Raw genomic sequence first — 26,574 nt, 5'->3', positions numbered from 1 at the left:
GTGGGGCCTGTCGGTGCCGTCCAGGCCTCGAACGTCATTTGTGGTGGTGGACCGAGCTGCGCGAGTGCTATGTCCCTCTCCTTTCGCCTTGCTGGGCACTCCCAGAGCAGGTGGCGCAGGGTGGCAAGATGCGCTGAGGACTGGGTGTTAATGGAAGTATCGGGGATTAGCCCGGCGGTTTGATTGGCTTGAGGTGGCGATGTAGGGGTCGAACTACACCGGTCGCATATTGCATAATCTGGCGAACGTAGCCCGAAGCGGGCCAGGCGATACGGTGTCCATGCACAGATGGTTGTGATTCGGCGTAGCCGGACCTCGGCCGCCCACGGGTATCCCCTAGGGATGGAGGTCGGGCACTCAGGCAGCCGGGTGAACAGGCGCCGCTTGGTTTCAGTGCGCGGGTGCTGTGGGTGGTAAAGGGCCAGTGCTAGCGTCGGAGCCAGATGGTGCATCCAAGGGTCGCAGAAGTGGCTGACCGGCCGAGGGAAGAGAAAGAACGCCTTTGCCAGCCGGTGCGCCGCTTCATTGCCCTCTATGCCCGCATGGCCCAGAACCCAAAAGACCCTGATGTGTGCGGCCGATCCCAGGACCGACTCGAGTCCCGCTACAGCCGCCCGGATGGAGCAGACCGTTGAAAGTGAGGGGGGGGTCGAAGAAAGGCATGCCTTGACCGCTTCCGCAGAGTCTGTGTGCAGGAGGATCTCGGTGGGAGATAGCCCTCCGGTGGCGGTGTCGCGGAGCTCCAGTTCCGCTTCCAGCAGGATCGCCAGCAGCTCAGCCTCCAGCGAGTGAAGCCCCGGTGGAAGCCGGACACCAGTGGTCGATCCCAAGGACAGGCAACAGGCAGCTGCGGCAGTAGATCCGGATTCAAGATCTGCGGCCACGTCACAGGAGTATCTGCGTACTTCGGGGCCGTCGGCATTGACGTCACGTTCGTGCACCTCAGCTTGGGATCGTCGGCGGCCCGGATGGCCGCCTCCAGCATGGGATGGCGTCGGCTTGCCGAGGTCAGGCATGGCAGACTCCAAGGTGGAGGGGGTGTGGCTGGTGGTGGAACTCCCTCAACGGGTCGCAAGCCCAGCAACCCGAGAATGGATCGTCCCGGTCTGGATTGTGAAAGGCGGATGTGCTGCCCGAGGCATGCCTCGTGTAACGGGCCTCCAATGGTGTTGAGTCTAGCGTAAGCCTGCAGCGTGTCAACCGGCGTGAAGTTTGGCAGGCCCGGTACGCATGGCACGCCGATTAAGGACCTCTAGGGCCTCACGCTGTTTCCTAGTGATGCCTACGTGCTGTGTTCCGTAAAGCATCTTGGCTTGGATGAGGCTCCTAACAAGCATGCGTAATGTGTGGGTGTCGGCGCCCCAGTCCTTAGCTGTGGTGCGACAGACAAGGTGCAGCATATGTACTACGGAGGCTTTGCTCAGCCACGTCACAGGTGAACCGTGCGCGGAAAGGTTGACACCAAGAACACGCAGCACGTTTGTGGCAGTGATGACTGTGCCCCCAAACTTGAGTTCGATGCACGGGGTCACCTCTCGGCGTGCGTTGGTGTTTCCAAACACGGCGTACTGCGTCTTATCAGGTGACGGAGTTAGACCATGTTCTATCAAAAATCCGGCGATGATGTCCAGTGCTTCTTGGGCGGAATCATTTTGAGGGTCAACTGGGCCACCCGTCGTCCAGATTGTGATGTCGTCTGCATAAATGGTGTGGCGGATGCCTGGGATCTTGTCGAGGCGGTGGCTCAAATCCGACATCACTAGGTTGTAGAATAGCGGAGAAAGCACCGCGCCGTGTGGGACTCCTAGCTCGAGTGGAGCCGTAAAAGCTTGTGCATTTCCTACTGAGACACTGAAGGTGCGCCCCTTGAGGAACGCCCTGATATACTGGAGAGGCTTGCCGGTGAGGCCCGCCGCGGATGCGGCGGCCATCACTGTAGGTTGTGGAACACTATCAAAAGCCTTCTTCACGTCTATAGCGACTGCAATCTTGATGTCGTAGCGCGGGTGCTTGCCGGCAAGATCCTCAGCGAAGAGGGCCAGCGAGTCCTGCGTGCTGAGACCCCGGCGGAAGCCAGTCTGGCACGGGTGGAGGACATTGTTTGCTTCAATGTGCCATTCCAACCGCATCAGCGCCATCCTCTCCATAAGCTTCCCGACATGTGACGTCAGAGAGGTGGGTCGCATATCTGTGAGCCGTTTTGGGGTTCGGCCTGGTTTGGGGATTGGTATAACCGAGGCGTGGCGCCAGATGGCGGGAAGTTGACCCAGCTCCCAGGACTCGTTGAAGATGTCCAGAAGTTTTTGCATCGCTGCCTCCGGAAGGTTGCGAAGGGCCGGGACAGTTATCATGTTGGGCCCCGGGGCACCATGCAACTTTGTGATTGTGCGCCCTGCAGCTCTGCCATGGTAAAGGGCCACTCCATACCTGGGTCCGTGGGTTCTTGAGGTGGAGGGAATAAAAATCTAACCTTGGCTGGGTCATAACTCGCAGGACATTCCTGTGGAAAAATTACACCATCTTCCCGAGGGGAACCATGGGGTGATGCGGAGCATCGTTCCATCTCACTTCATCGGAAGAACGAAGTGAAGTGGAGTCAACAGCGGTGAACTGAACGCGCGCAGAAATTGGTTTGCTCTTTATGTTTATACAGCCTTGATGGAGATGCGCCTCAACGGGTAATCGGTCCCTTAGCTTTTAGATGAGAAATTTAGCCAGTGCAGTACAACCGCTAACCTGGGATTTTTAACGTGCATCTCGCAGTAGTCGTCACACGAACGCGTGCCGGTACGAAACTCATCCAGATCGAAACGGGCGGGGGTGGCGGGGACTCGAACCCAGGAGGTTCTCGGCGCAAGCTTTCGCTCCAGCGCTCCGAGCTGAGACGCGTTAGCCCACTCGGCCACTTCCTTTTTTTTTTCTTTATTGAACTCAGCCACTTCCTCCCCTTGAACGCGCGCAGCGCGCTACCGCTGCTTACATTCAAACTTGAAGGAGAAGAAACTAGAGGAGGAGAGTTGCACCTGCGCGCGCAGTGTGAGTAGAAGCGAACGCACGCGAAGTGCACGCAGCTGGTAGCTGCGTGCACTTCGCGCAGCTGTTGGAGAGAGAGAATGCATGCGCAGCGAGGAGAGTGGCGCATGCGTAGTGTGAGTGCGGACTACGACGCCGCGGGACATAGCCCGAGCAAGAGATGCTCCGCATCTAAAAATACGGGGCCAGCTTTGCTCTCGAATTCTTCATTGGAGATTGCGAACCGGAGGGCCATGTCTTCTCCAACTGTTGACGTTGGTTCTTTGTCATACTACGCATCATCACCCAGACCTTGGCTGGTGGTGTGCGCCCATTGAAAGACATGCAGCGGTCATGCCGCTCTTTCCGCGAGCTCGAGGGAATAGCGTTTTGCTTCTGCCGATGTACGGTTAAAGCGAGACAGTCAGGCGGGAGTTTGCCGCCCTCTAGGTAGCAGTGTTAGGCTTTAATCCTCGATTCCCATAAATTAAGCAAGTGCTGATCAGGAGTCGGAGCTTCGGCGCTACGTTCACCGACCGCATCACAATCTCCTTGGCTCGAATAATACGATTGAAAAGTGGCTCGTGAGGCGGTAGTTCTGCGAGCACCTCGCGAAAGTCGTCCCATTGGGTTGTGCTTACGGTGCGTGTAGCAAGAGCGCGAGATTTCTCGCCGAGGCCGATGATAACTGGGAAGTGATCGCTACCCCAGGTGTCATCCACCACCGCCCATGAACACCTAAGGCTTAAAGAATACCATGTTACGTCTGGCGATGTAGAATCTTGCTGTTGTCTATCGGCCCGACGGGTTACCACGTCAGGCGAATTGGCGAGCACGAGGCCTGCCACAAGTGCGTTGTCTGCTACGCTTCGGCCTCGTACGGTGTTTGATTTCGACCCCCACGACGTGTGGTGCGCATTAAGGTCATTTCCGATCAGCACAGGCAAAGGGTGAATAGTGCGGGTACGCAGGAGCTTGAGCAATTCTGCATCTTCGTCGTCGGTGGTACTATGCGGTCTCCAGTACACAGACACGACTACGATATCCTTGTCTCGGAGGCGCGCCGATACCGCCTTTACTTCGCGCTGCTCGGAACAGTAACGCAAGGTGTCGAGCTGGGCAGCAGGGATCGATTTTTTTAGTAGCACATGGGCATGTGCCTGGGGCACAGAAATGGTTCCCTGTGCGTCTCTTTTCCGACGTGGGCCCTTCTGGGCGACGATGATGGTAGGGGTACTGAAGGCCCGGTAGCCTACAATGTTGGGCTCTGGCACCCTAGCCTCTTGTAGTAGGATTATGTCGGGGGGGGGGGGGGGGGGGGGGGGGGGGAAGGGCGCTTGCGGCCAGCCGTCTCTTGAGTTCTGGACCGTGCTGTCGGTAGGAGCGGCAATTCCATTGCAGAACTGTTAATCCTGGGCCGAAAGGATCTGACGGCCGACCGGTAAGCGCACAATCAGCGCCGTCTGCGCTGCCGCCTGTTGTCGGGCACGACGTCATTGTGGGTGGCGAGAAGGGAGGTTGCAATAAGAGTGGTGAGGTTGTCGAGTTTCTCGATGGTCGCAGTCGCTAGTGTTACGAGTTGCGAGAGTGACAGCTCGATACGCGTTGCGGTTTGGTCGTCTGCAGCAAGAGTGGTTTGCACGCCTTGGGTTCTTCGAGGATCATAGCAACCGGTGCTGGCTTCCCTATGTCACTTTCGCGCAGCGCGGCGTTGCTCGGATCTGGTCGATGCAGATAAAGCTGTGCGGTGTGCCTGTGGCGTGCCTAGCGGCGAACGGCACGTAGTGCCCAGTTTCACTGCTCATCTGTTCCATGCTTAATGGTAAGATTGTGTCGCATCGGGGACGACACCATTACGAGACATCAAGTCGCCGTTGTAACGTGGTCCTGACGTTGCGCCGTGTTGAGGACGACGTGGACGTGGTTGCCGATGCCCAATGCAACATCAAACGTCCCTACGACGTCTTGTTAGTGTCGTCCTGACGTTGCGCGACGTCACCCTCGTAGTCATTTTGGAGCAGCTATTGAAGGAGCCAAAAGTTCATTTTGGAGAAGCAAAAAGAACTTTTGGAACATAACCGCACACTTGATTTTCATTTATATCACTGCAAATGTGAGGAGGAGAGATGGCAAATATTAGGAGAACAAACACTAGCTGTTTAGTTGCTTGTGGAAACACTAGACACGGTAACAAGACGACGACTGATAAAGGACAGCGCAAACTGCCGTGAATGATTATTTTAGGCACGAAATCCCACTGAACAAATGTTAAAACACAATCATTTTGAGCACCTAGATTTATGTGTTCTTCAACTTCTGGGAGGTCGTAACAAAACTGCAATTCTTAATTCAGACAAAAAACAAAGCATAAAAAATTAACCTACAAAAGACTCCAATGGACAGCCTGAACGGCACAAAACCAGACCGGCCATCATTCCTTACCTTCACGCTGTCTCCCACAACTTAAAAAAAGTTGCAGAGCGTTACAACGTTCCGGTTGTTTTTTCGGCCCCGAAGAAACTCTCGGCCTTGTGCAGAGGGATAAATGCTCCGGAAGAGGCTAGTGAGGAATGCAAAAAGAAACACCAAACGAAGTTTCTGGATTGTAAAACATCTGTCTACGATATACCATTATCCTTTGGGTGCTCGTATGTAGGGCAAACAGGCCGCTGCATTAATGATTGTGCGAGGGAGCGCGCGGCAACTATCAAACGGACGCCGTCAGGCCATATGGCCGTGCATTGTGATCGATGCCCGTGCACCCCGAAGTTGTCAAACACATTCATCCTGGGGCAACACAGCAAAAAAACAACCAGAGAGATTCATGAAGCATTCCTTATCAAAACAAGAGGGGCTGATATCTGTATTAGGGAGCGGTCAGTGGCCTTATCAGATAAAGAACTTCTATATTTAGAAAAAAAGGGGAACGCTGGAAGTGACTAGGTTTTATTTTGGGTATTTAAGCACACATTTTCTAATAAACTTTCTGTTGTGAGTGTGTGCTCATGGTTGTACCTATGTGTAAGAGCCTTTGATTGTGCTCTAACCTAAGGTAAAACAGACTAGTAAAGACATGGCAAAATGCATTCTTTTACAATTTTTATTTATTTCTGCTTGTTGAAATATTAGGACTGACCAATAATAAAATATTCATATTCTTTTGATTTGTTTAGGCCTATTGCGGCGCCTGTATGGCGCGAGTCTTAGCAGAAGTGGTATTTTGACGCAAGATGCGACAGACTTTCGTTCATGGTGCAATTTGGTGGAAATCATGCAGTAGTTCCATCACTGTCGTACGAACATGGGCACTCTCTCTCTATTTCATGGCACGGATGCAATGTACCACTCCTCAAAGGCGTTCCTTGTATTTTCGTCATTGTACATTTATTACAATCTTTAGAAGGCCCCGCATGCACCCTACTGTTTAGTTTTCTTAGAACGGCTGGACTTGGGGGTGCCGTTGCTGGCCTTGACTTTCTTGCCGCGGTTCCTGTTCTTGACGTTGGCATAATCGTAGAAGTGGTGGCCCACCTTGGTCACTTTCTGAGCCAGCATCATTCGCCGTTTCTGAAAATAAACACATGGAGGTAAAATATTTTGCTAATGCTCATCACTTTTCTCTTCCCTCCACATGTTTTCTAGCTTGTGCTCCTTTCTCCTGTCAATATCTTGTGGATATCGCAGTGGTTTTCAAATGGGGGGTGCATGGACCCTTTGGGGTCCCTGAAAGCCTTCTTAAGGCCCTTGGCCATCGGTCAAGTTGAGCAATAAAACCTTTCTTTATTGATGCAGGTTGTTTCCCAAAACTGAACTGACCAAACCAGGTGCACAGTGTGAGCAGAGTAGATTATTCTTTATTTCAAAGCTTCAAAGTTGGTTTGCACAAATTTAGTTAGGTTAGGTTACGAAATGTTTGTGCCCTATGTCTCGAGGTTGTACATTATGCTTAACCTCCAACATCTTTACATTTGCTTAGTTATACTGTAAAACCCTTTATTTTTGCGGCCCCTATTTTTCGCGAATCGGTCACAGATGACATAATCGCGACCACTAAATTTCGCAAATTCCAGACGCCTGCATTGAAAATCTTAAGGACCGAAATTTTCGCGCGCCCTTAAATTTCGTGAATTCTTCAATTCGTGAAATTTGCGAAAATTGAGGGCTCCCGAACATTACGGGTTTTACAGTATGTAGCAGCATTTGCTGCTCAGTGGTTATCTGTGGTGTGCATTTGTACTAGCTGTAACAGCTCTTGCCGTGTTGTACTTATCTGACCTGCATTTTTGCTTATCGTAGCGGCTCTCATTGCTAAGTGATTATCTGTGCTATAGCAGTTTTTGCTATAAGTACTTAGCTGTGCTCCACTTAACTGCACTGTGCACGTGCTTATCATAGCTGTTGCCGTTCAGTGCCTACCTGTGGTGTGCATCTGCTTATTGTAGTAGCTACACCATCCTGTGCATGTATGTGCTGTGCATCTGTGCTTATCACGTAGGTCTTGCTGTTTGGTGCTTATCCGTGCTATGCATATGCTTATTAATCTGTGCTCTGTACTTGCATTGTGTATCGGGGGTGCTTATCTGTGCCATGCACATCATAGCATTTGTCACTGTTCAGCGGTTATTTGTGCTGTGTATTTGTAATGTCAGTCAAATTTAGGGGTTTCACGTGGCAAACTAACAAAGGGCCTCTGACAGGCCTCAGCGGAAGTCAGAGGATTAATTTTGACAGAGACCTTTCGATGAGCAACAAAAATCTTGGTTACATATTCTCTTCAATGCGCCTCAGTCAGATTACAGGAACCTATGGCCAGAATTTGAATTCGCCACCTAGGGATCCGTAGGCCGGCACTTGGCCTGTGTGTCCGTATCGTGCATCTGAGCTTATTGCGTAGCGTTTGCTGATCGGTGCTTATCTGCGCCGCACTTATCCTGCGCGGTGAGTGCATCTGTGTTCTCCATCTGTGCATATCGTAGCAGCTTTTGCTGTTCAATGGTTATCTGTGCCGCGCATATGCTTATCATAGCAGCTGTCACTGTTCATCACTCATCTGTGCCAAGTATCTGCACCGTGCACCTGCGTTTATGACAGCAGCACTATATGCCGTGCATCTGTGCTTATCATAGAAGCTCTTGCTGTTCTTTGCTCAACAAAGCAGATCTCGCTCTTTGGCGCATATCGGTACTATGCACCTGCACGTATTGCAGCAGCTCTCGTCGTTCGCTCAACAACGCTGCTACCTTCCTCCTTCCACTATACAAGGCAGTGGCCGAGATGCGCCACCTTCCCCTCCCACATTCAGCCCCGCTCCAGCTGCATTCCCCCACAGGCCCAGCGCACTCCCTGAAACAGTGTCCACTCACCTGTTTCCCGGTGATCCTGGGCGCCTCCTCCTCGCTGTCGTCTTTTTCTACCCTCTGCCTCTTGGCCGGCCGCACCACCTTCTCGACGGGGGTCACTGTAAAGGTGCCGCTGGTCGTGGCCTGTTGGCAGACGGTTCCACCAGTCAGTGAAGATCGAGTGCAGGCACACTTTTATTACACACTGCCTGTTTGAAACTCGTGGCGGCACTAGCGTCATTTCCTCGCTTAGATAAGGCACAGGCGACTCTGTTGATATGCCTTTTTTCGACGCAGCTCGTCTGAGAAGGGATACTGAACTCCCGAAGCCGTTATTAGCCCGTAACGCCAGTCAGCCGGTCGGGGTGTGTGCTCGTCATTGCTACCAAGTGGGTTGCCCAGGTAATGGTGGCGGAGCGAGTAGCAGGTCGCCACGGAGGGAAGGGAATACAGCTTGTATGACATTGTAGCGCTGGAAAGCGACAAGGTGTGCTGGTGGTGGCAGGTGCTTCACGTGACCAGGGAGGAATTTCACTGTGCGGCTGGTGGCTTGCCAAGGCAAATTCTACAATATTCTAAGAGCTAAGTTGGGTATATACAGGATGTTAAATTTTGGGGCTTTGCAGACTATTTAAGAAAAACAAAAAAACATCTAAGCTACACAGATGCAGTCTATGCAGGTGAAGTATAACCAGAGAGCATAACATAGAAGGCTAGTTGTCACAATATTTCGGTTAATTAACTAAAATGTGTGAATTAACTTTTTAATTAGTGAAGACAAATATATGCTTTCAATTACAAACTTGCTGAGCATAATCAAGAACTACTAAATCAGTCCATTTTAGAAACACTCTAAGAGCGTGAAAAGCATGGCGGTGAGCTGAAGGTAGCCCGCAGTTTTCTACCTCTTATCATTTGCGTTTCCGCACCACAGGCTTTGCGCCTGTTGCCCGAGTGGTATCTTCGGTGAACTACCACGCTTCCCAAGAGCTCAAAGTCTCTCTACATTTGACTGGTTTAGAGGTTTTTGATAATGCTCGGCAAGCTTCTAATTGAAACATATATATTTATTTAAACTAATGAAATGATTAACACATTTTAGTTAATTATACGACTTATCATGGCAATTAGCCCCCTGTATTATCTCTCCTAGCCATACAAGTTGCCTGCACAGACCAGATTAGTAGTGTGGCTTTTGTGGCTTTTTTAAAACAAATCTGTAAAGCCTAAGGAAAACAGCCTGTATGAAGAGCAGGCCAAGGCAGTGCAACTCGTTATACAGCCGAGATACCACATGCTCAGAAACGGGAACTGGAGGAGGCCGGAAAACAAACGAGCAGAGGCAATGCGGCTTTGCTAGTCAAACTAAACGGTGGAAGAAAGAGAGCGGTAGTGGGAGCTCGCTGTTGGCAGGATAACCGAACGCCCGGGCATAAAGCAGCGACTGCCAATGCACGGAGCGCTCCTGTGATGTGCATCGCCAGACTGCTCAGTGCCGAGAGAAAATGTTGCTGATGTCACCCGTTACGCTTGCCCGAAGGAGTAAAAACTAGAAAAAAAGGGGGCAATGGTGATGGCGTTCAGCTGAATGTTGCCTACGCCCACGCCATAGCCTCGACTGCGTTATTGGTTGTGCCCCAACTTGCCTGTTCGAGTCAGCCGATTTTGGCAACCTGGTGAGTTGCAAAGTTTGCTGGACCATTTAAGAAACATTTAGGCAGAACTACGTCGTAATATTTGGCGTGGGGTCTTCCTAGGTGATACTGAAGAGGACTGCATTGTTTGTTCAAAAACAAGAATGAAGCAGAGTTGCCTTTTAAGGAAGGAACTACTTGAGAATGTCAACTTGACATTCTCTGAATGAAATTGGCACCATCAGCACTACCTATGACCAAAATCAGTATCAAGAAAAAGAAGAAAAAAAAGAGTAGGGAGTTCGGAGTTGCCATCCCATCTGTCTTCTTAAAAAAGGAAAACGAAGAAAACCACACATTCTCCTACTGACATGAATGAAAACGGCACCACCAGCACTACCTATGACCAATATCAGTATCATCAGCACCACTCGAGCTTCGCCCAAATCGACATCATTCACCACGTGGAGATGCGGTAATTTTTTTTCTTGGGCGTGAGCTCCTTGGCAGCCCACAATCCAAGCAAGGCACAAGGCAGAAGCACCATCACACAAATACCCGACCACTCTGGAGCAGGAAGTAAAAAAATGCGCAGGCAGAAAAAGAAAGACTGCTGTGAACCCGATACACGATCACACTTGTTCTTGTTTGGGTCCCTCTGCATAAACAAAGACCTCGTGTTGCACGATTGAGTAAACGCGGTGGGTGGTTTTGGCTTGGCTTGAATTTGCCAGTGCCCGATGGTGCGTGGCGTGGGCGTTGTACAAACACAAAAGCGATAAAAATGCTTTTTGTTTTCTATTCGCCCCTTCACGTAGCCCAATAGCTAATAAATTCCCTCCCACACCCCAACTTCTTTTTCCACCGATCTCCTGCATTTAGCAGGAGGGATGGCTTTCTCTAAAGCCCCTTTATGTTTCAAAAGTGGCGCAAGGTGCGTCGATGCACGAGGCTCGTGCAACGTGCAGCCCTTGGGAAGATCATGGCGACACAGCGCAGCATAGAGCTAGATTTCGGATGCCATGTTCTTCCCAGAAGGGGCGCGCGGCACGTGCCTGGAGCATTTCCACAACAATGAATGGCGCCACTTTTCCCAGGATAGAGGGGCTTTAACTTTCTCCAGACTCGCGCACCTACTCATGGCTGAACTCGACTCCGAATATAATGCGAGGAGCGTTTTGGAGCATGTAATTAAAAAAAAAACAACTTGGCGTTATATTCGTGGAGATACGGTACGCTACATATATTAAGTCTCTCGATAGTGTCATACTCAAACAATAGTTTTATTAAGGTGGGATTTATGCCAAAAAGCTGAACTGAGAAAAATGCTTCCAAAGTGCTCGAGCCTCTACCTTTTCTTTAGCATCAATGGATCGAAAATAATTTATAAAAAAATAACTATGCTGCGTAAACAAATGAAACTTTCTGCAAATACTCTAGATTTGGGTGGATGTAAATGTGCCATTTTTCAAAATCAACTTTTTTTTGCAGAAATCTTTTTTTCTGGGTAGAATACCCCTTAATGGAAAAATTAATTGTAGAAAATGCGATTCACTTTTTCTGTTTGAATGTATGGGGTTCTTCTGGCCCTTGATACTTTGAAGCTTGGGAAGCCTCTACGAGCTAAGTTTATAGTAAATGGTGCTTCCAATGAGGGTGAGATGTTCTGGCTATGTTAAGCCAGAACATCTCGCCTCAAGTTTTTACGTCCCACCAACGCCGACACTGACACCGACGCAGGCTTTTCTGCGCGACGAGCTCCTTAAAGTTTTATAGGTTTCAAGCAAAGATGATTGAGTGCCGTTACTCTAAAACATAGCTTAATAAGCGACGTTGATCCGGGCAAGTTCACGTACCTTCGTGGCAATGGGACGAGACTTCTGCCTGGCCGCACGAGCGTCGGGACGATCCTTGTCCTCGCAATGTTCGGAGGCCTCAGTCGCTTTTGTTGACGAGAGAGCCGGTCGTTCCGTGACCCGCGTGGACTGCTCCGCAACTTCCGTGGACTGCTCCGCAGCCTCCGTCGATTGTTCCGTAACTTCTGTGGTCTGCTCTGGGTCTTTGGGGCCGTCGGAATTGCTCTTCGGGACACGGGCTCTCAGATACTGAGCCCACGGGTTCTTGGTGCCGGAAGCGCGAGACACCAGGTCCGTGTACTGCAGGGTCCCCGGAAGGTCCTTACCGGACTTTCGCTTTCGACGGCGGACCGCCCTTTCCTCAACCGTCGGCGTTGCAGCGGCGGCCGGTGTTGCCACGGCGGACGCGGCGGCGCTCGCGGCAGGGCCGCTCTTCTCGGAAGGAACGCCGGAGGCCAGGGCAATGGAGGATTGGCCTGTCTTTGCTTCCTCCGGGGCAATGGAGGATTGGCCGGTCTCCGCTTCCTCCTCGCTTTCTTCCTCCCGGTCCGTGTCGTAGCCGTCTTCATTGCCGTCTCGGCGGAGCGGCTTGACGTCTTCGCCGACAAACTCCGGAGCCACACGAATTGCGGATAGGTCTTGCGTCACACGGGGAAGAGCGGGCCTCTTGGAAGGAGCCGCGGCCTTGGCTTCCAGGTCCTTGGTAGCAGATGCGGCTGCTGGGGGGACGTCGGAAGACTCTGTGGGTGGCTGCAATGCAAACATAACACCGTTGTTGAGGCAAACCCACACTTAAAAAGAAACTGGCTCAGAATCTGTCACAATTGGCGACGACTGCGAAACTGACCGCCTGCAACCACCTGGGGCTCTTTTTATACAAAGAAATAACAAGCAATATTCAGTCATAAAAAAAAAAATGTATAACTAAGGCAATGAATGGAATGCAATGCGACTTTTCGCAAATGTTTCTGGATAAATTTATCCCACCATACTTTCCGGACTATAGTCCAAATTTGGCATATAATCTGCGAGGTCAAATTTCGGTCAAAACAAACAAGTTTTTCCTTAGAAATCTGGTACCCAGTTTGCACCTGGCGCCTACACCGCACCTAACAAAATTCTCATACTCTGTTGCCCCGAAAAAAGCGCCTTGACAAATGCCCATTTTATTACTTCGCAGTCGCGCCTGCGTATTACGAACCCGGGTACAACGAATTACTGTCTATATCAAACACCCAAATATTTGAAATGAAAATGCACGTAAAATCTCCTTCTATTATAACGAACAACCTATTGGCTATATCTAACTATGAAACCGAAAACCGCTCTCAGAAACGTGCAGACACCTGTCCTATCTCCGAAAGAAAAAGAAAAAAAAAGATTCAGGTACACCTAAGCACTTCTTACGAGTTGTGAATGCGAAAGCATGCAAGCCGCTCGTCCGCTCCCTTTTCCATGTGCTGCATACTTTTCGTCACCGGTCAGTGTGCGTGCTCCCCTGGTGACCTTGGACGCTCCGTGTTAACGGCGCGCTGATGGACACGCAGCACCATGGGGTGAGCGGTCATGGAAACTAAAGAGCGCAGCGGCCAATGGGAGCCCCGTCAACGCGCGCCAGCCAATGGAACTGAAGGATCAGGGAAACTAGGTGCCGTTTTTGCGCTTCAAACTGATGACGTCAGCTCGCTCCATGAGACAGTTAATGCTTTCGCATTAAAAGTGTCATGAAGTGCAGGCCGAAGACAAAAAAGAGTGATCCACCACTTCAAGGGAAAAACAAAGGCATGTGGCGTGCCATGGAGAGTGTTTCTCCAAAGTGTTGCCATGCAGCCCAAGCATGCCTTCCTACTGCACTTGGGCGCTTACAGCACGTGATTGTTTGTTCGCTGCAAAAATCGCGTCACCGCCAAAGTGTGCGTTTCCCTCCTCGCCAAGCGCTGCCAAGCACATCGCCTCTGCGGACCAGAGTGCGTGTCGTCAGCTCCTTTGCTCATTCGCTGCCGCTTCACGTGGGCTTTGTTCTTTTTGATTTCACTTTTCAAATCCTTTTCTCGCGAGAAAAGGTAAACAAGCAGCGACAGTATTTACCATTCTCGGACAAAGTCAAAAGAATTACCGTATTTTCTGGGCTATAGTCCGCGGACTATACATGTTTAAAAGTTGAAATTTCTGGTTGTGCGGACTATCTACGCGTGCGGACTATACAGGAATTATGTTTTTCAATATCGCAGGGGTGGAACTCATGAAATGTACTTGGGAGCAGCCACGGGAGCAGGTGGAACAGCTGTTTTGGAGCAGGTTGGGAGCAGCTAAAACTACGTTCTGGAGCAGGCTAGGAGCAGCTCAGATCAGTTTTCATTGCACTTCAGCTTGCGTCTTAGACAAGCACGGGAGCAATTTCAATCGTACTTAGCAGAACAGATGAACATGAATGGTTAGGGACCTAGGTAGATGGGATAACAGTGTAACAGATGCGAAAACTTGAAACTTGGTGAGCCTTAATGAGAATCAAAAAGCCAGTACCCTGTTTCTCAAGATAGCGTCCTTGATATTTTCCGAGCGGCTTTCAGCTGCTCAAAATGCAAACCAGCACTGCTTCTCGTACAACCCACATGTGCTCGACATAGTAATTATATGTGCGAACCCCGTGACGTGCGCAAGCAATGGACATGCAGTTGCACGGAGGAACAAGGCAACAAAATTCGCGTTTATGCTATTGTGCAACTCGATTACGAAGCAGCAGACTACGATTAACGAAGTTATCGTATTTGAAGCGTATAGCAGGAGCAAGGTTAAAGTACGCCGAGCAGATCTATCACTCGCAAAAGAGCTGCTGGCCGGAAAGGTTTCGGATCGGACCGCGTTTCAGTTCAATCAAATCACGATTTATCTTGCGAGAATGCGGTTCCAACTTGTAACGACGAAGTACTAAAAGGAATATCTTGCTCATTTGTTTTCAACTGGCTGACGTCCGGATCCCGGGCCGCAGAGCCTCAGGCAATCTGACGCTTAACGACTCGACCTCACCTCAGCCGACTTGCTTAACCGCTTATGGTTGAAGAATAACAATCCAGTCGCAGGTGGCGTGGCGCTTAGAATCCGAGTTTTTTCGCGCGCTTCCGACTCGGGATACACAGGGAGAATAAACAGAACAAAGGATTGCAAGGCCGACCAGGCTGAACGCGCTCATTGTTGCCAATCGAGTCAATAAAACCGAAACCAAGACAAAATAAAAAAAGTTTCTTGGCGCACGTTTTGCGATCCGGCGCATAATGGCGCGAGGTATTGGCTGTGGCGCAGTTTCTGCAACATGGCGCAGTATGGCGCAGACATATGCGTCTGGCGCAAAATGGCGCAAATGGCGCAGCCGTTCCACCCCTGATATCGTTGATTATGACGAGACGGGACGGATTTTGTGAATAAAAGAGTATGTTATTGATAATTTATGTATATTATAGGCTTTTTTTGTGAGCTAAGAAAACATACATATGTCAAGGTGTGCCGCGTATGAGAAGAATTTCGTGTCGACTAAGCACCAGGTGCAGACCATGCAGCGGGTGCGGACTATCTAAGCAACAACTTTCATTTTTGACCCCAAATTTAACTCTGCGGACTATAGTCCGGAAAATACAGTAATTGCGAAGGGCATGGCAAAAAGAAGCCGGACTTCGTTGAGGCATTCAGAATCGCGAGGATCACGCCGAGCGGCCGAGCACGAAAAGCATCTTCCTTGAGGCAGCCGCTACGAGTGCGCCGCAATTGCAATGGCAGCCTAGATTGGAGAGATGGACCATCTCAAACCATCGGGAGCATTTGCAATCGAATGGCGGGCGCTTCTTGCAAAAATTGGTCGCAAGTGCGCATGCGCTGCGTTGTCGCGCGGCGAGGAGGAAAGCAGGCGGAAAGGCGGAGACGTTTGCAAATGATCCACACTTTGGCCACCCCCTCGCAGCTAGATTGCAAATGCGGCCCATAGACAACATGACCCTGATTGAGCAGCTAGAAACACTCTGTAGCCTAGGCTCTCTCTTGTGCGGCCCGCTGCACCCATGCTCGAGCCGACAGAACGACTTTTCCACTGCAGCCCAAAATCTCAACTTACGATTACGACGCGGGGACGGCCAACCCGACCTTTTTACGAACGGCATTCTCGACCAGCCTCAGCATGAATCTTGTTCTTGTCATAGTACACTATGCATGCGGGCGCATGGACGCACAACGAGTGAGCTTGCACAGGTGCTTCTATACGGTTTCACTGGTTTCGTATAGGTTTTGGCATCGAGGTTGGAAAATCCAAACACGCCTGCCGTACTGCCAGCCCCAAATTTAAAACACGAGCGCTTGTGGCTCGCTTGTAATCGGGACAACTTGAGCAGCTTCTCAAAAAAAGGGTAGCAGCTTCTCAAAAAAAGGGTAAGCGATTTCTATCTACTTCGCGCGAGTCTAGAACCTCCAATCCAGCGAACGCTTCAGCGGAAGAAACAGTTAAACTAGGATTCCAGCAAACGCTTCAGCGAAAGAAACAGTTAAACTAGAATTCCAGCAAACGCTTCAGCGGAAGAAACAGTTAAACTAGAATTCCAGCGAACGCTTCAGCGAAAGAAACAGTTAAACTAGAATTCCAGCGAACGCTTCAGCGAAAGAAACAGTTAAACTAGAATTCCAGCGAACGCTTCAGCGGAAGAAACAGTTGAACTAGAATTCCAGCGAACGCTTCAGCGGAAGAAACAGTTAAACTAGAATTCCAGCGAACGCTTCAGCGGAAGAAACAGTTAAACTAGAATTCCAGCGAATGCTTCAGCGAAAGAAACAGTTAAACTAGAATTCCAGCGAACGCTTCAGCGAGAGAAACAGTTAAACTAGAATTCCAGCGAACGCTTCAGCGGAAGAAACAGTTAAACTAGAATTCCAGCGAACGCTTCAGCGGAAGAAACAGTTAAACTAGAATTCCAGCGAACGCTTCAGCGGAAGAAACAGTTAAACTAGAATTCCAGCGAACGCTTCAGCGGAAGAAACAGTTAAACTAGAATTACTTCCCGTTTTATTTATTAGCCCACCTAGTGCATTATCAGTTACGTTTTCTTGAGTTGAATATTTTTTTCGCAGTCCACTGAAGAAATTATCCACGAGTGTTTTCCGCACATTTAATGTCAATTTGTCGTATTTCAAATTCCCACCATTCAAATTTGCAATATGCGAGTTCTGATAAAACCAACTATGTGATATATTAAACTAGCATGTGTGTCGGAGTTTCTTGTAAACTGGTTCGACCGTATAGTCCGGAAAATACGGTGCTCAAATTTCATGGACGCAAGTTTCTTGAAAAAAAAAAAAAAAGACGTTTACAACACTTGGTAACGCCGAATTAGAGCGCAGCTCTTGAGGAGGAGGAGGAAATTGCTCTGAGGAGAGGGTATACCCCTCCTCCCTCCTCATCCTCCCTGATACTCCTCCCCTTCTCCCTCCTCCTCCCCCCTGATACTCCTCCCCTTCTCCCTCCTCCTCCTCCCTGATACTCCTCTTCCCCTCTTTACTCTCCTTCCCTCTCTCCTCCTCCTCATCATGCCTCTTCCCCCTCCTCCCCCACCCCTCCCTCTCGTCCCCCTCCCCCTCCTCCTCCACTCCCCTTCGTCCTCCTCTCCGTGCGTTGCATCATGGGAAATGTCCCATAATGCACCGCGCGGGACCTTTGTGACATCACGAGGATCCTGCGCGGTGCATTATGGGACATTTCCCATAATGCATCGCGCGGTTACGCCGACGGCGCTCAAGCCGGAAAAGGGAGCCTAAGAGCTGCGCTCTAAAACGGACGTGTTACTACCATGCCTAAGGAGACAAGCGAAAGCAGACTGTCTGGTTGATGCCAAAAGAGCTTTCAAGTCTTTGTTTTGTGTGGCACTACAACCAAACAGTTTGTTTCCAGAGTTCTCCCCGAGGAATAGCACGTTTTTCTCTTGTATTGTTTTTTAGGGGTGAAGCTCCTTAGGGTCTAGCCTTGTCCGTCCGGCGTCCGTGCTCACATCGATTGCCATCCCATCTGTCTTCTTAAAAAAAAAAAAAAAAATGCTTGCGCAGTTGACAGGATTCAAACCTGTGCGGGGAGACCCGAATGGATTTCTAGTCCATCGCCTTAACCACTCGGCCATGACTGCGGGACGAGTAGGGGGCTCCGAGATGTGGTAGTAACTCGAGCTGGGGATGTCATGGATGAAACGTTGCATGAAACGAGCAATAAAAAAAAAATCAGCACCATCAGCACTACCTATGAACAAAATGAGTATCATCAGCACCACCAGAGCTTCGTCCCAATCAACATCATTCACCACGTGGAGATGAGGTCATTTTGTTTTTTCCAGCATGTTACACAACAGCTAAAGGCACCTTTGTGAAAAGTTTAATTGCGCACTATTTTCTGGCTTATTAATAGGTTTCTTTTATGACTGAATACCCCTTGCAAAAAAGTGAAAGCTGCTTACAACTCCCTGTAACGCCGAATTAGAGCGCAGCTCTTGAGGAGGAGGAGGGAAGGGCACTGGGGGGGGGGGGGGGGGGTTAAACTAACCAGGGGGGGGGGGGTCACGTGACCTTGGGGGGGTCACGTGACCCCCAATGCCGATTATGTCATCACTGAGGTCACTGATGACGTCATCATTGACGATGACGATGCGGGTACCGATGACGTCATTAGTGACGTCGCTGATGACTTCACCAGTGATGATGACGATGACGATGCGAATGTCGGTGCCGTCATCAGTGACGTCGCTGATGACGTCATCAGTGATGATGACGATGACGATGCTGGTGACGTCATCAGTGACGATGACGATGCCGGTGACGACATCAGTGACGTCACTGATGACGTCATCAGTGATGATGACGATGACGATGCGGATGTCGGTAACGTCATCAGTGATGATGACGATGACGATGCGGATGCCGGTGACGTCATCAGTGATGATGACGATGACGATGTGGATGCCAGTGACGTCATCAGTGATGATGACGATGACGATGTGGATGCCGGTGACGTCATCAGTGATGATGACGTCATCAGTGATGATGACGATGACGATGTGGGTGCTGGTGACGTCATCAGTGACGATGACGTCATTGGGGGTCACGCGACATCGGCGGGGGTCACGTGACCTCAGGGGAGTCACGTGACCTCAGGGGAGTCACGTGACTTCGGGGAGTCACGTGACTTCGGGGGGTCACGTGCCCCCCACGAGGTCACGTGACCCCGGTGGGGGGCTCGCGCGGTGCATTATGGGACATTTCCCATGATGCACCGCGCGGTTACGCCGACGCCAACGCCGACGCCGACGGCGACGCCGCTTAAGCCGGAAACGGGCCCCTAAGAGCTGCGCTCTAAAACATTGTACGCTCTCAATGGCTAAAAAGAATTTAGGCCATGACAAATAATGAGTCTCACAATTAGACCGCAAATGTTTAGCAAACCCGACGAAAGACGAGCCAGTGACCAGTGTTACTTGGCCGTGCATGCGGAAATGTTAAAACCTGATGATCACGTGGACGGCCGAAAGAACGAGGAATAAGTAAATTTCAAATTCCAATGAAATTCGCCAGAAAGTAGTTGCCGTTGAGGGAGGGAAGAAGGTGAATGAGGGAAAGAGAATGCGGTGCAATGGCAGGGTCGCCATTGGGCAAGGGTGGAGAGGGGGAAGCGCTCTCTCACCGATTGGCTGTGGCCCTCAATACAGAAGCCTACCTCACAGTACAGAACCCGAAAAGTGAAAAAACATTGAACTTGATTACAGCTACCTGAAGATGTAAAATGTCAGTGACGTCAGAGGCAGCCGCGAAAACTTTGGAGTCTTCTGGTCCACACATCCGCATTACAGGCTCGTTCGGACCAGTCTTGACCCACACTTGGTTTCTCGCGTTTTTCTCGTAAGAGATGCAGAATAAACAAATGCAGCTGTTTCTGCGGTGCTTTGCTGCAGACCACGTCGAAACGTGATAGCATTTTGACGTTTCTTCTGCAAAGGCCGTATTCCACCAATTTAATTGAGATGAACGTTGTTCCTCCGTTAGCCCTTGGTTGTAGCAGAATGAGCCCAAATTGCTCTTCTGTTCCTGGCCAAATGCTGTTCTTGTGAAAGGCATTGTGAAAGCCATGGTTTTTTGCGAGGCTTAGTGAAAACGACCGTAACACTTCCAGCAAGTGTATGTCCTCTGGATGAATAAACGGTATTGCTTGCACTCTTTGCATCGGGCAGAGCCGTGTATTGGGAGAGTTTGGCCAATAGGCGGAGCAAAGGCCGCCGGCAGTGCCGAATATCCCCCCCCACTCTTAGAGCGTAAACTAAATTTGTGACACAGCGTCGACCAAACAGGAGACCGCGACGTCACAATTTTGCAAACGACATTTAAAGCGTGAAATAGAAGCGTTCAATCTCGGCCTCTCTACTCCATCCCACAAATGTCGGCAGTGAAAACAAAGGCACAGGCGCGTGAGCCTAGCTCAGCAAAACGCTTTTGTTTGTACGAGAACTCGTGCATAGGAGGCCGAGATTGCACACGCTCGTGCCCATGCCTTTGTCTGCACTGCTGATGTTTGTTCGCTCTGGGCTGGCTTGCTAGAACAGCGTCCTGAGACTGGCTGAAAGAAAACAGTGCAAAGGGTGGGGCGCGCGAGCGTCTTGAGACGCGGAGTCCCGCTCGGCTCGTGCGCTGGCTTTGGCAGTGCTTTCTTTCCCCGTGTCAGCTGAGACGCTGCTTCTAGGAAGTCGGCCCCGGTTTGAAGCGCACGTTCGTTTATTCTACACTTGAATATTGGCGTGACTAAAACCTCACATGTACAAAGTTCTTAGTCACCGAGAGCTATACCTTTTCACTCTAGCGACGCTAAAACAGCTCAAAATAGTCGTGTCACATATTTAGAGCACACGACCACAGCTGGGGGCTGTTTCGGCCTGTGGTTGGCCCCGAGATGCTCGCCTATTCAAACCTATGTATGGCCAAACTCTCTCAATAAACGGCTCTGGCATCGGGCGGTACTTTGCGCCACCTAGTGTAAAAACATTTACACACTATTAATTTTGCTCTAAGTTACATCTCTCATTAAATCATCTACCCCATCAATTTTGTGTATCGCCACGCTTCTCTAGATCTTCTCCAGCAAAACCCAGCGCTCCCGCCACATTTGTTACCCCTTTAGGTAGGGCAGGACGAAGCCCCGTGCACTTCAACACCACATGTTCTAATTAAAAATGGTGGACGTCCAACCAAGCCCTAATTGAGAACCCTGTGTTTTGATGCCTACTCGGCTCTTTTTCAGGGCGACGGTGTCGCATGAACAAGTCATCAGCACCTGCAGCCACAGACAAGTATGCAGTCGCGGCCAACCACGCACGTCAGCGGTCCTTATATACCAGGAACAAGTGAAGTGCTGGCAGTGTGCTGGCTAGAGGGGGTATCCAGATGACCCACAAGCCAATATCAACACTTGGATTGCTTATGCCACCACCAAAAGATTGCCCCCCTAAAAAGAGAGCGCAAGGTGTCCTTCGTAGGATTGCACATGCGGATTGTCCAGCCACGTACATCGACGAAACCAAGAACTTTAAATCGCCGTTCACACTTTTGCGACTGAGTAAGACCGAGAGAGACCAGACCGGTTTTTAAGCTTTTTGCAACTTCTTAGGACCGGGTGCACTGCAGCAAGGAGCTGGTCCTAAGAGATCGCAAGAGGCATAAAAACCCGTCTGGTCTCTCTCGGTTGTACTCGGTTGCAAGAGTGTGAACGGGCCTTAAGGAGAGGATCCGACAACAGCAAGAAGACGTTGGCAAATTCGACCACGAGCACAGCGCGGTAGCCGAACACTGCGTTGTCAAAGACTACCACACTGACTTTAGGAACACCCGCATTCTTGTCGTTAAAAGCAATCACCCACAGCGACTTTTCTGGGAGTCGTGGTATATACAAACTATGCCAGAAAGCATATAATATTTCTCGGTGCCTTACTATCCCCGTACGTCCACGGGCTTCGAGACTTCACCAACTCAAAAAGAAATACACCACCGCAAAAGAAGACAAAAATGAAAACACTGCTCCTCAACGACCATCGCCACAGCGATTCCCGAAGAAGAGCCAAGTAGGCATCGAAACGTAGTGTTCCCTGTTTGGACATCCCCCCTTTTTCAAATTATCCGACCCAACCAGACTGATCTCAGTCTGGTTGGGTGGAACTCAACTGCTGTCTTTTACTAATGACCTACTTTCTATTCTAGATCGTGGATCCCAGATTGACTGTGTTTTTCTTGATTTTAGCAAAGCATTCGACAAAGTTTCCCACAAGCTTCTGCTCCTCAAACTTAGTAAACTTAGCATTGACCCAACTGTTTTGTCCTGGATTAGAGACTTTCTAACAAATCAATCTCAATTTGTCTTCACTAATCAAGCTAATTCTCACCTCAGTTTTGTCACCTCAGGTGCTCCACAAGGGCCCATCTTAGGTCCTGCATTATTTCTAATCTACATAAATGACTTACCTCAGACTCTGTCATCCTTTGTTAGTCTGTTTGCAGACGACTGCGTCATCTATCGCGAAATCACTTATAACTCGGATGTTCAACTTCTTCCGACTGCCTTAGACACTCTTTTGGACTGGTGCAACACGTGGTGTATGCAAAGCGATGCGTGTATCTCCAACGTAACTCATCACCACTTTCATACACTCTTGGTACCTTCCCCTTGAAAATCATACTTTCCTACAAATATCTCGGAGTTCAGTTTACAGATAAGATGTCGTGGAACGTTCACATTGATCATATCGCTGCTAACGCTAACTCCATGCTAGGTTACTTAAAACAGAATTTTACTTCAGCACCAATGTCACTAAAATTACTTTTATTCAAAACCCTGGTACGCTCTAAATTGGAGTACGCTGCAGCAATCTGGGATCCCGGTCGCACCACGCTCGTATCTAACATTGAAGCCATTCAGAACCGTGACGCGCGGTTTATCTTTTGTGATTATCATCGTACAGCCAGTGTGTCATCCATGAAATCTAACTTGTCTTGCCCCTTCTTTCTCTGCGCTGTGAAATATCTCGTCCATCGCTTTTTCATAAAATTTACTTCTCTATCCCTACTCTAAAAGAAAAAGTTATTCTCCCTCCCCCGCACCTCTCCTTCCGCCTTGATCATCGGTATAAAGTTGGAATTCCCCAGTGTCGCACCTCCGCCTACCTCGAGTCTTTCATTCCCAGGTCGTCATCGGAGTGGAACCACCTTCCTGCATCTTTAGTATCTATATCATCATTTGATTCTTTTAGAACTGCATTAACCAGCCATTTTCGCCAGCAGGCACCCTGACTGCTTTTAGAGCGCAGCTCTTAGGGGCCCGTTTCCGGCTTGAGCGGCGTCGCCGTCGGCGTAACCGCGCGGTGCATCATGGGAAATGTCCCATAATGCACCGCGCGAGCCCCCCACCAAGGTCACGTGACCTCGTGGGGGGTCACGTGACCCCCCGAAGTCACGTGGCCCCCTCCTCGAGGTCACGTGACCCCCGCCGATGTCGCGTGACCCCCCGATGACGTCATCGTCACTGATGACGTCACCGGCATCCACATCGTCACCGTCATCATCACTGATGACGTCACCGGCATCCACATCGTCATCGTCATCATCACTGATGACGTCACCGGCATCCACATCGTCATCGTCATCACTGATGACGTCACCGGCATCCGCATCGTCATCGTCATCATCACTGATGACGTCACCGGCATCCACATCGTCATCGTCATCATCACTGATGACGTCACCGGCATCCACATCGTCATCGTCATCATCACTGATGACGTCACCGGCATCCGCATCGTCATCGTCATCATCACTGATGACGTCACCGGCATCCACATCGTCATCGTCATCATCACTGATGACGTCACCGGCATCCACATCGTCATCGTCATCATCACTGATGACGTCACCGGCATCCACATCGTCATCGTCATCATCACTGATGACGTCACCGACATCCGCATTGGCATCGTCATCATCACTGATGACGTCATCAGTGACGTCACTGATGTCGTCACCGGCATCCGCATCGTCATCGTCATCATCACTGATGACGTCATCAGCGACGTCACTGATGACGTCACCGACATTCGCATCGTCATCGTCATCATCACTGGTGAAGTCATCAGTGACGTCACTAATGACGTCATCGGTACCCGCATCGTCATCGTCACTGATGACGTCATCAGTGACGTCAGATGACATCATCGGCATTGGGGGTCACGTGACCCCCAAGGTAACGTGACCCCCCCCTGGTTAGTTTAACCCCCCCCCCCCCAGTGCCCTTCCCTCCTCCTCCTCAAGAGCTGCGCTCTAATTCGGCATTACAGGGAGTTGTAAGCGGCTTTTTTTTTCTCTTGTATAAATTTTTGTGTTTATTCTCATTTTTGTATTATGTTTTGTTACTTGCCCCTCCCCTCTGTAATACCCTCGGGCCTTGTGGGTACTGAAATAAATAAATAAATAAATGTTCATGTTCACGTGTGTTAGTGTGTCTAGCTCTTAAAATTTAGCCCTATATATGCCCTTTTGTCACTCACATTCTGCATCCAACAGTAAAGAGCTTCACTGTGAATTATCAAACACCCGTTCCTTTCTTATGTCTGGTTTTTTTTGACCAGTACATCGCTGAAGCTGGTTTCTCTCGCATTCTTCCCTCCTGCATTTTCATTTCTGCTTCTTTTGCTCTTTTTTATGCCGAACTAGTCTGCTTAGCCCGATCGCTAGTGCGTAGGCATTTGAACGTGAGCTTTCTAGCTGAGTTCATTCATTATGGGTTTAAACACTTTACGTATACTAACTGCTGGTATACTTCCCGTGCCTACCACGTATCCTCCGTGTATTTTAAGCGTTGTGCAAATCTCGGTTTAAAAATGACCCCCATGCTCTCAATGGAAGTGTACCAGCCCATCTCCATATGTAACCCCCTCATTTGGTGCATTCCCATAAGCTCCCACATCGAGTTTCTAATTTTGATCGCACCACCGACCTCATGCACTGTACCCGTCCCAGAAAGGTAGTCCAGGCGCCGGCACTTTTTTTTCAAATACCCTACCACTTCGTGTCCATTATAAATAAAGCACTTCGAGTTTCATATTAGCTGAATTTACTTTCCCTTTGCTAATGACTCGTATTTCTTTAGTGTCTCTATAGATATGTCCTCCACTCACTGAGCCATACCTCCAGATGTTTGTATTTTTACATGGTCTACTACGACGTCTCGTATTCTCGGGCGTTCTCTTTTTTTCGTCATTAAACGTCATTACTCCAGACTCATGACTATTACAACCCGGGCCCACAATGTCCTCTCCACATATCCCAGTTAGTAGGTCCAATGTACTTTGTGTATTTGCCATGAGTACTACATACTGACCCCTTTCGAAAGTTGGGCCCTCTGTTGCGTAATCCCCGCACAATTGCAGACACGAGCGCAGGCTTCTCGAGTTTGACCACACTTTTGCTCCGGCTGCACGAGGGCTCGAGCCCTCATGCAGCGGGAGCAAAAGTCTGAGCCAGTACTTGTTGGTGCCGCTTGCACGTTCCGTGATGTCGGATGGCAAACAAAATGTTATCACATTTAATTACTACCTCTTCACAAGCCTCCCCGTTGGCATGGTGGCTACGCGCCGGGCTCAACGCTCTTAGGGTCCCGAGTTTGACTCCCCTTGGACGACCTTCGGCGTACTCTTTTGCCCCATCAATTTATCCACCAACTACACTACCGCGCATGCGTAATTGCTCTGTGTTACGGGGCAAAATTTACCCAGGGGCGCTGCTGACAGAAATGCTGTCGCAGTTAAAAAATCTGTGGCTCGAGCATGTTTTTTTTTTTACTTCATAGTTCGCTTAATTTGAAGCCTCTCGCTGTCTGTGTCAATGTTGAATTCCTGAGCATCTAGTAACCCTGTTAATACATTCTGCATTTGGTATTATTCCTGTCTCTATAATTCATCCACAAATTTGTGCGGTACGGTAGATGCCACAGACGGGTGAGAAGGAAAAGCAACTTTTGTATGAAACTTGAGCAACAGGCTAATCTTCTAGGTGACTTCTAGGTTCTAGGGTAGCAAGGAAGTTCCCCTTTCCTGCTTCTTGAAATGGAAGCGCTACACTCTCGTCTCTGCACCTTTGGTAATGCCGTGCGCAACTAGTGAGAGAGCATAGGCAAGTCATGAAAGTCGCAGACGAGTATGCCCACGTTTTTACCATACGACAGATATGTCGCCGCATAAACATGTCCATGCGCCCGTGCAGTTGGTTTTTATGGCCAATGCTGGCCGTGAGAACCTATTACGATGAAAAAGATGTTAACTTTTGAAATGATAAAAACTGTAAATAGAACAGGCATAGACAAATTTTGTCGTTGTCTGTCAATACCTCAGTCTCGGGTTCTTTACTTAAATGTTTGATATACACCAGTTCACTTGAGCCCTTACGTTCTGCTCATCAACATTTTATAGTTTTAAAAAGGGATGCACAAGGTTGGCAGCAATAATGCATTTTTTTTACCTGAATAGCGTATTGCACAACCAAAATCGTCATTAAGCCTACCTTCAAAAAAATGTTTTCACCGCAATTTCATTTGAACCTCTTCTCGTCATTCAAACGTCGGAGATACGGTTATATTCAAAGAGCTACCCCATCAAACTGTATCTCATGGCTGCCACATCTTTCTTCCGTAGG

At 49.6% G+C, this 26,574-nt stretch overlaps 1 protein-coding gene across 1 annotated transcript in view; it reads right to left on the bottom strand.

The window, feature by feature from the left end:
- Positions 1-6,098: 6,098 nt before the first annotated feature.
- LOC8036763 (nucleolar GTP-binding protein 2) overlaps positions 6,099-26,574 on the bottom strand; it is a 69,377-nt gene continuing 48,901 nt past the window's right edge. The window contains exons 12-14 of the mRNA XM_029970971.4: positions 11,842-12,591; positions 8,376-8,495; positions 6,099-6,579 (exon numbers count right to left, since the gene is read on the bottom strand). Coding sequence (XP_029826831.3) covers positions 6,430-6,579; positions 8,376-8,495; positions 11,842-12,591 — 1,020 coding nt within the window. The 3' untranslated portion in view covers positions 6,099-6,429. The remainder of the gene's footprint in view (positions 6,580-8,375; positions 8,496-11,841; positions 12,592-26,574) is intronic.

The sequence above is a fragment of the Ixodes scapularis genome, unplaced genomic scaffold (assembly GCF_016920785.2).
Source record: "Ixodes scapularis isolate PalLabHiFi unplaced genomic scaffold, ASM1692078v2 PGA_scaffold8__174_contigs__length_109621045, whole genome shotgun sequence".
Taxonomy (NCBI): Eukaryota; Metazoa; Arthropoda; class Arachnida; order Ixodida; family Ixodidae; genus Ixodes; species Ixodes scapularis.
The sequence above is the reverse complement of the archived record's forward strand: the minus strand, read 5'-3'. Positions and strand labels throughout refer to the sequence as shown.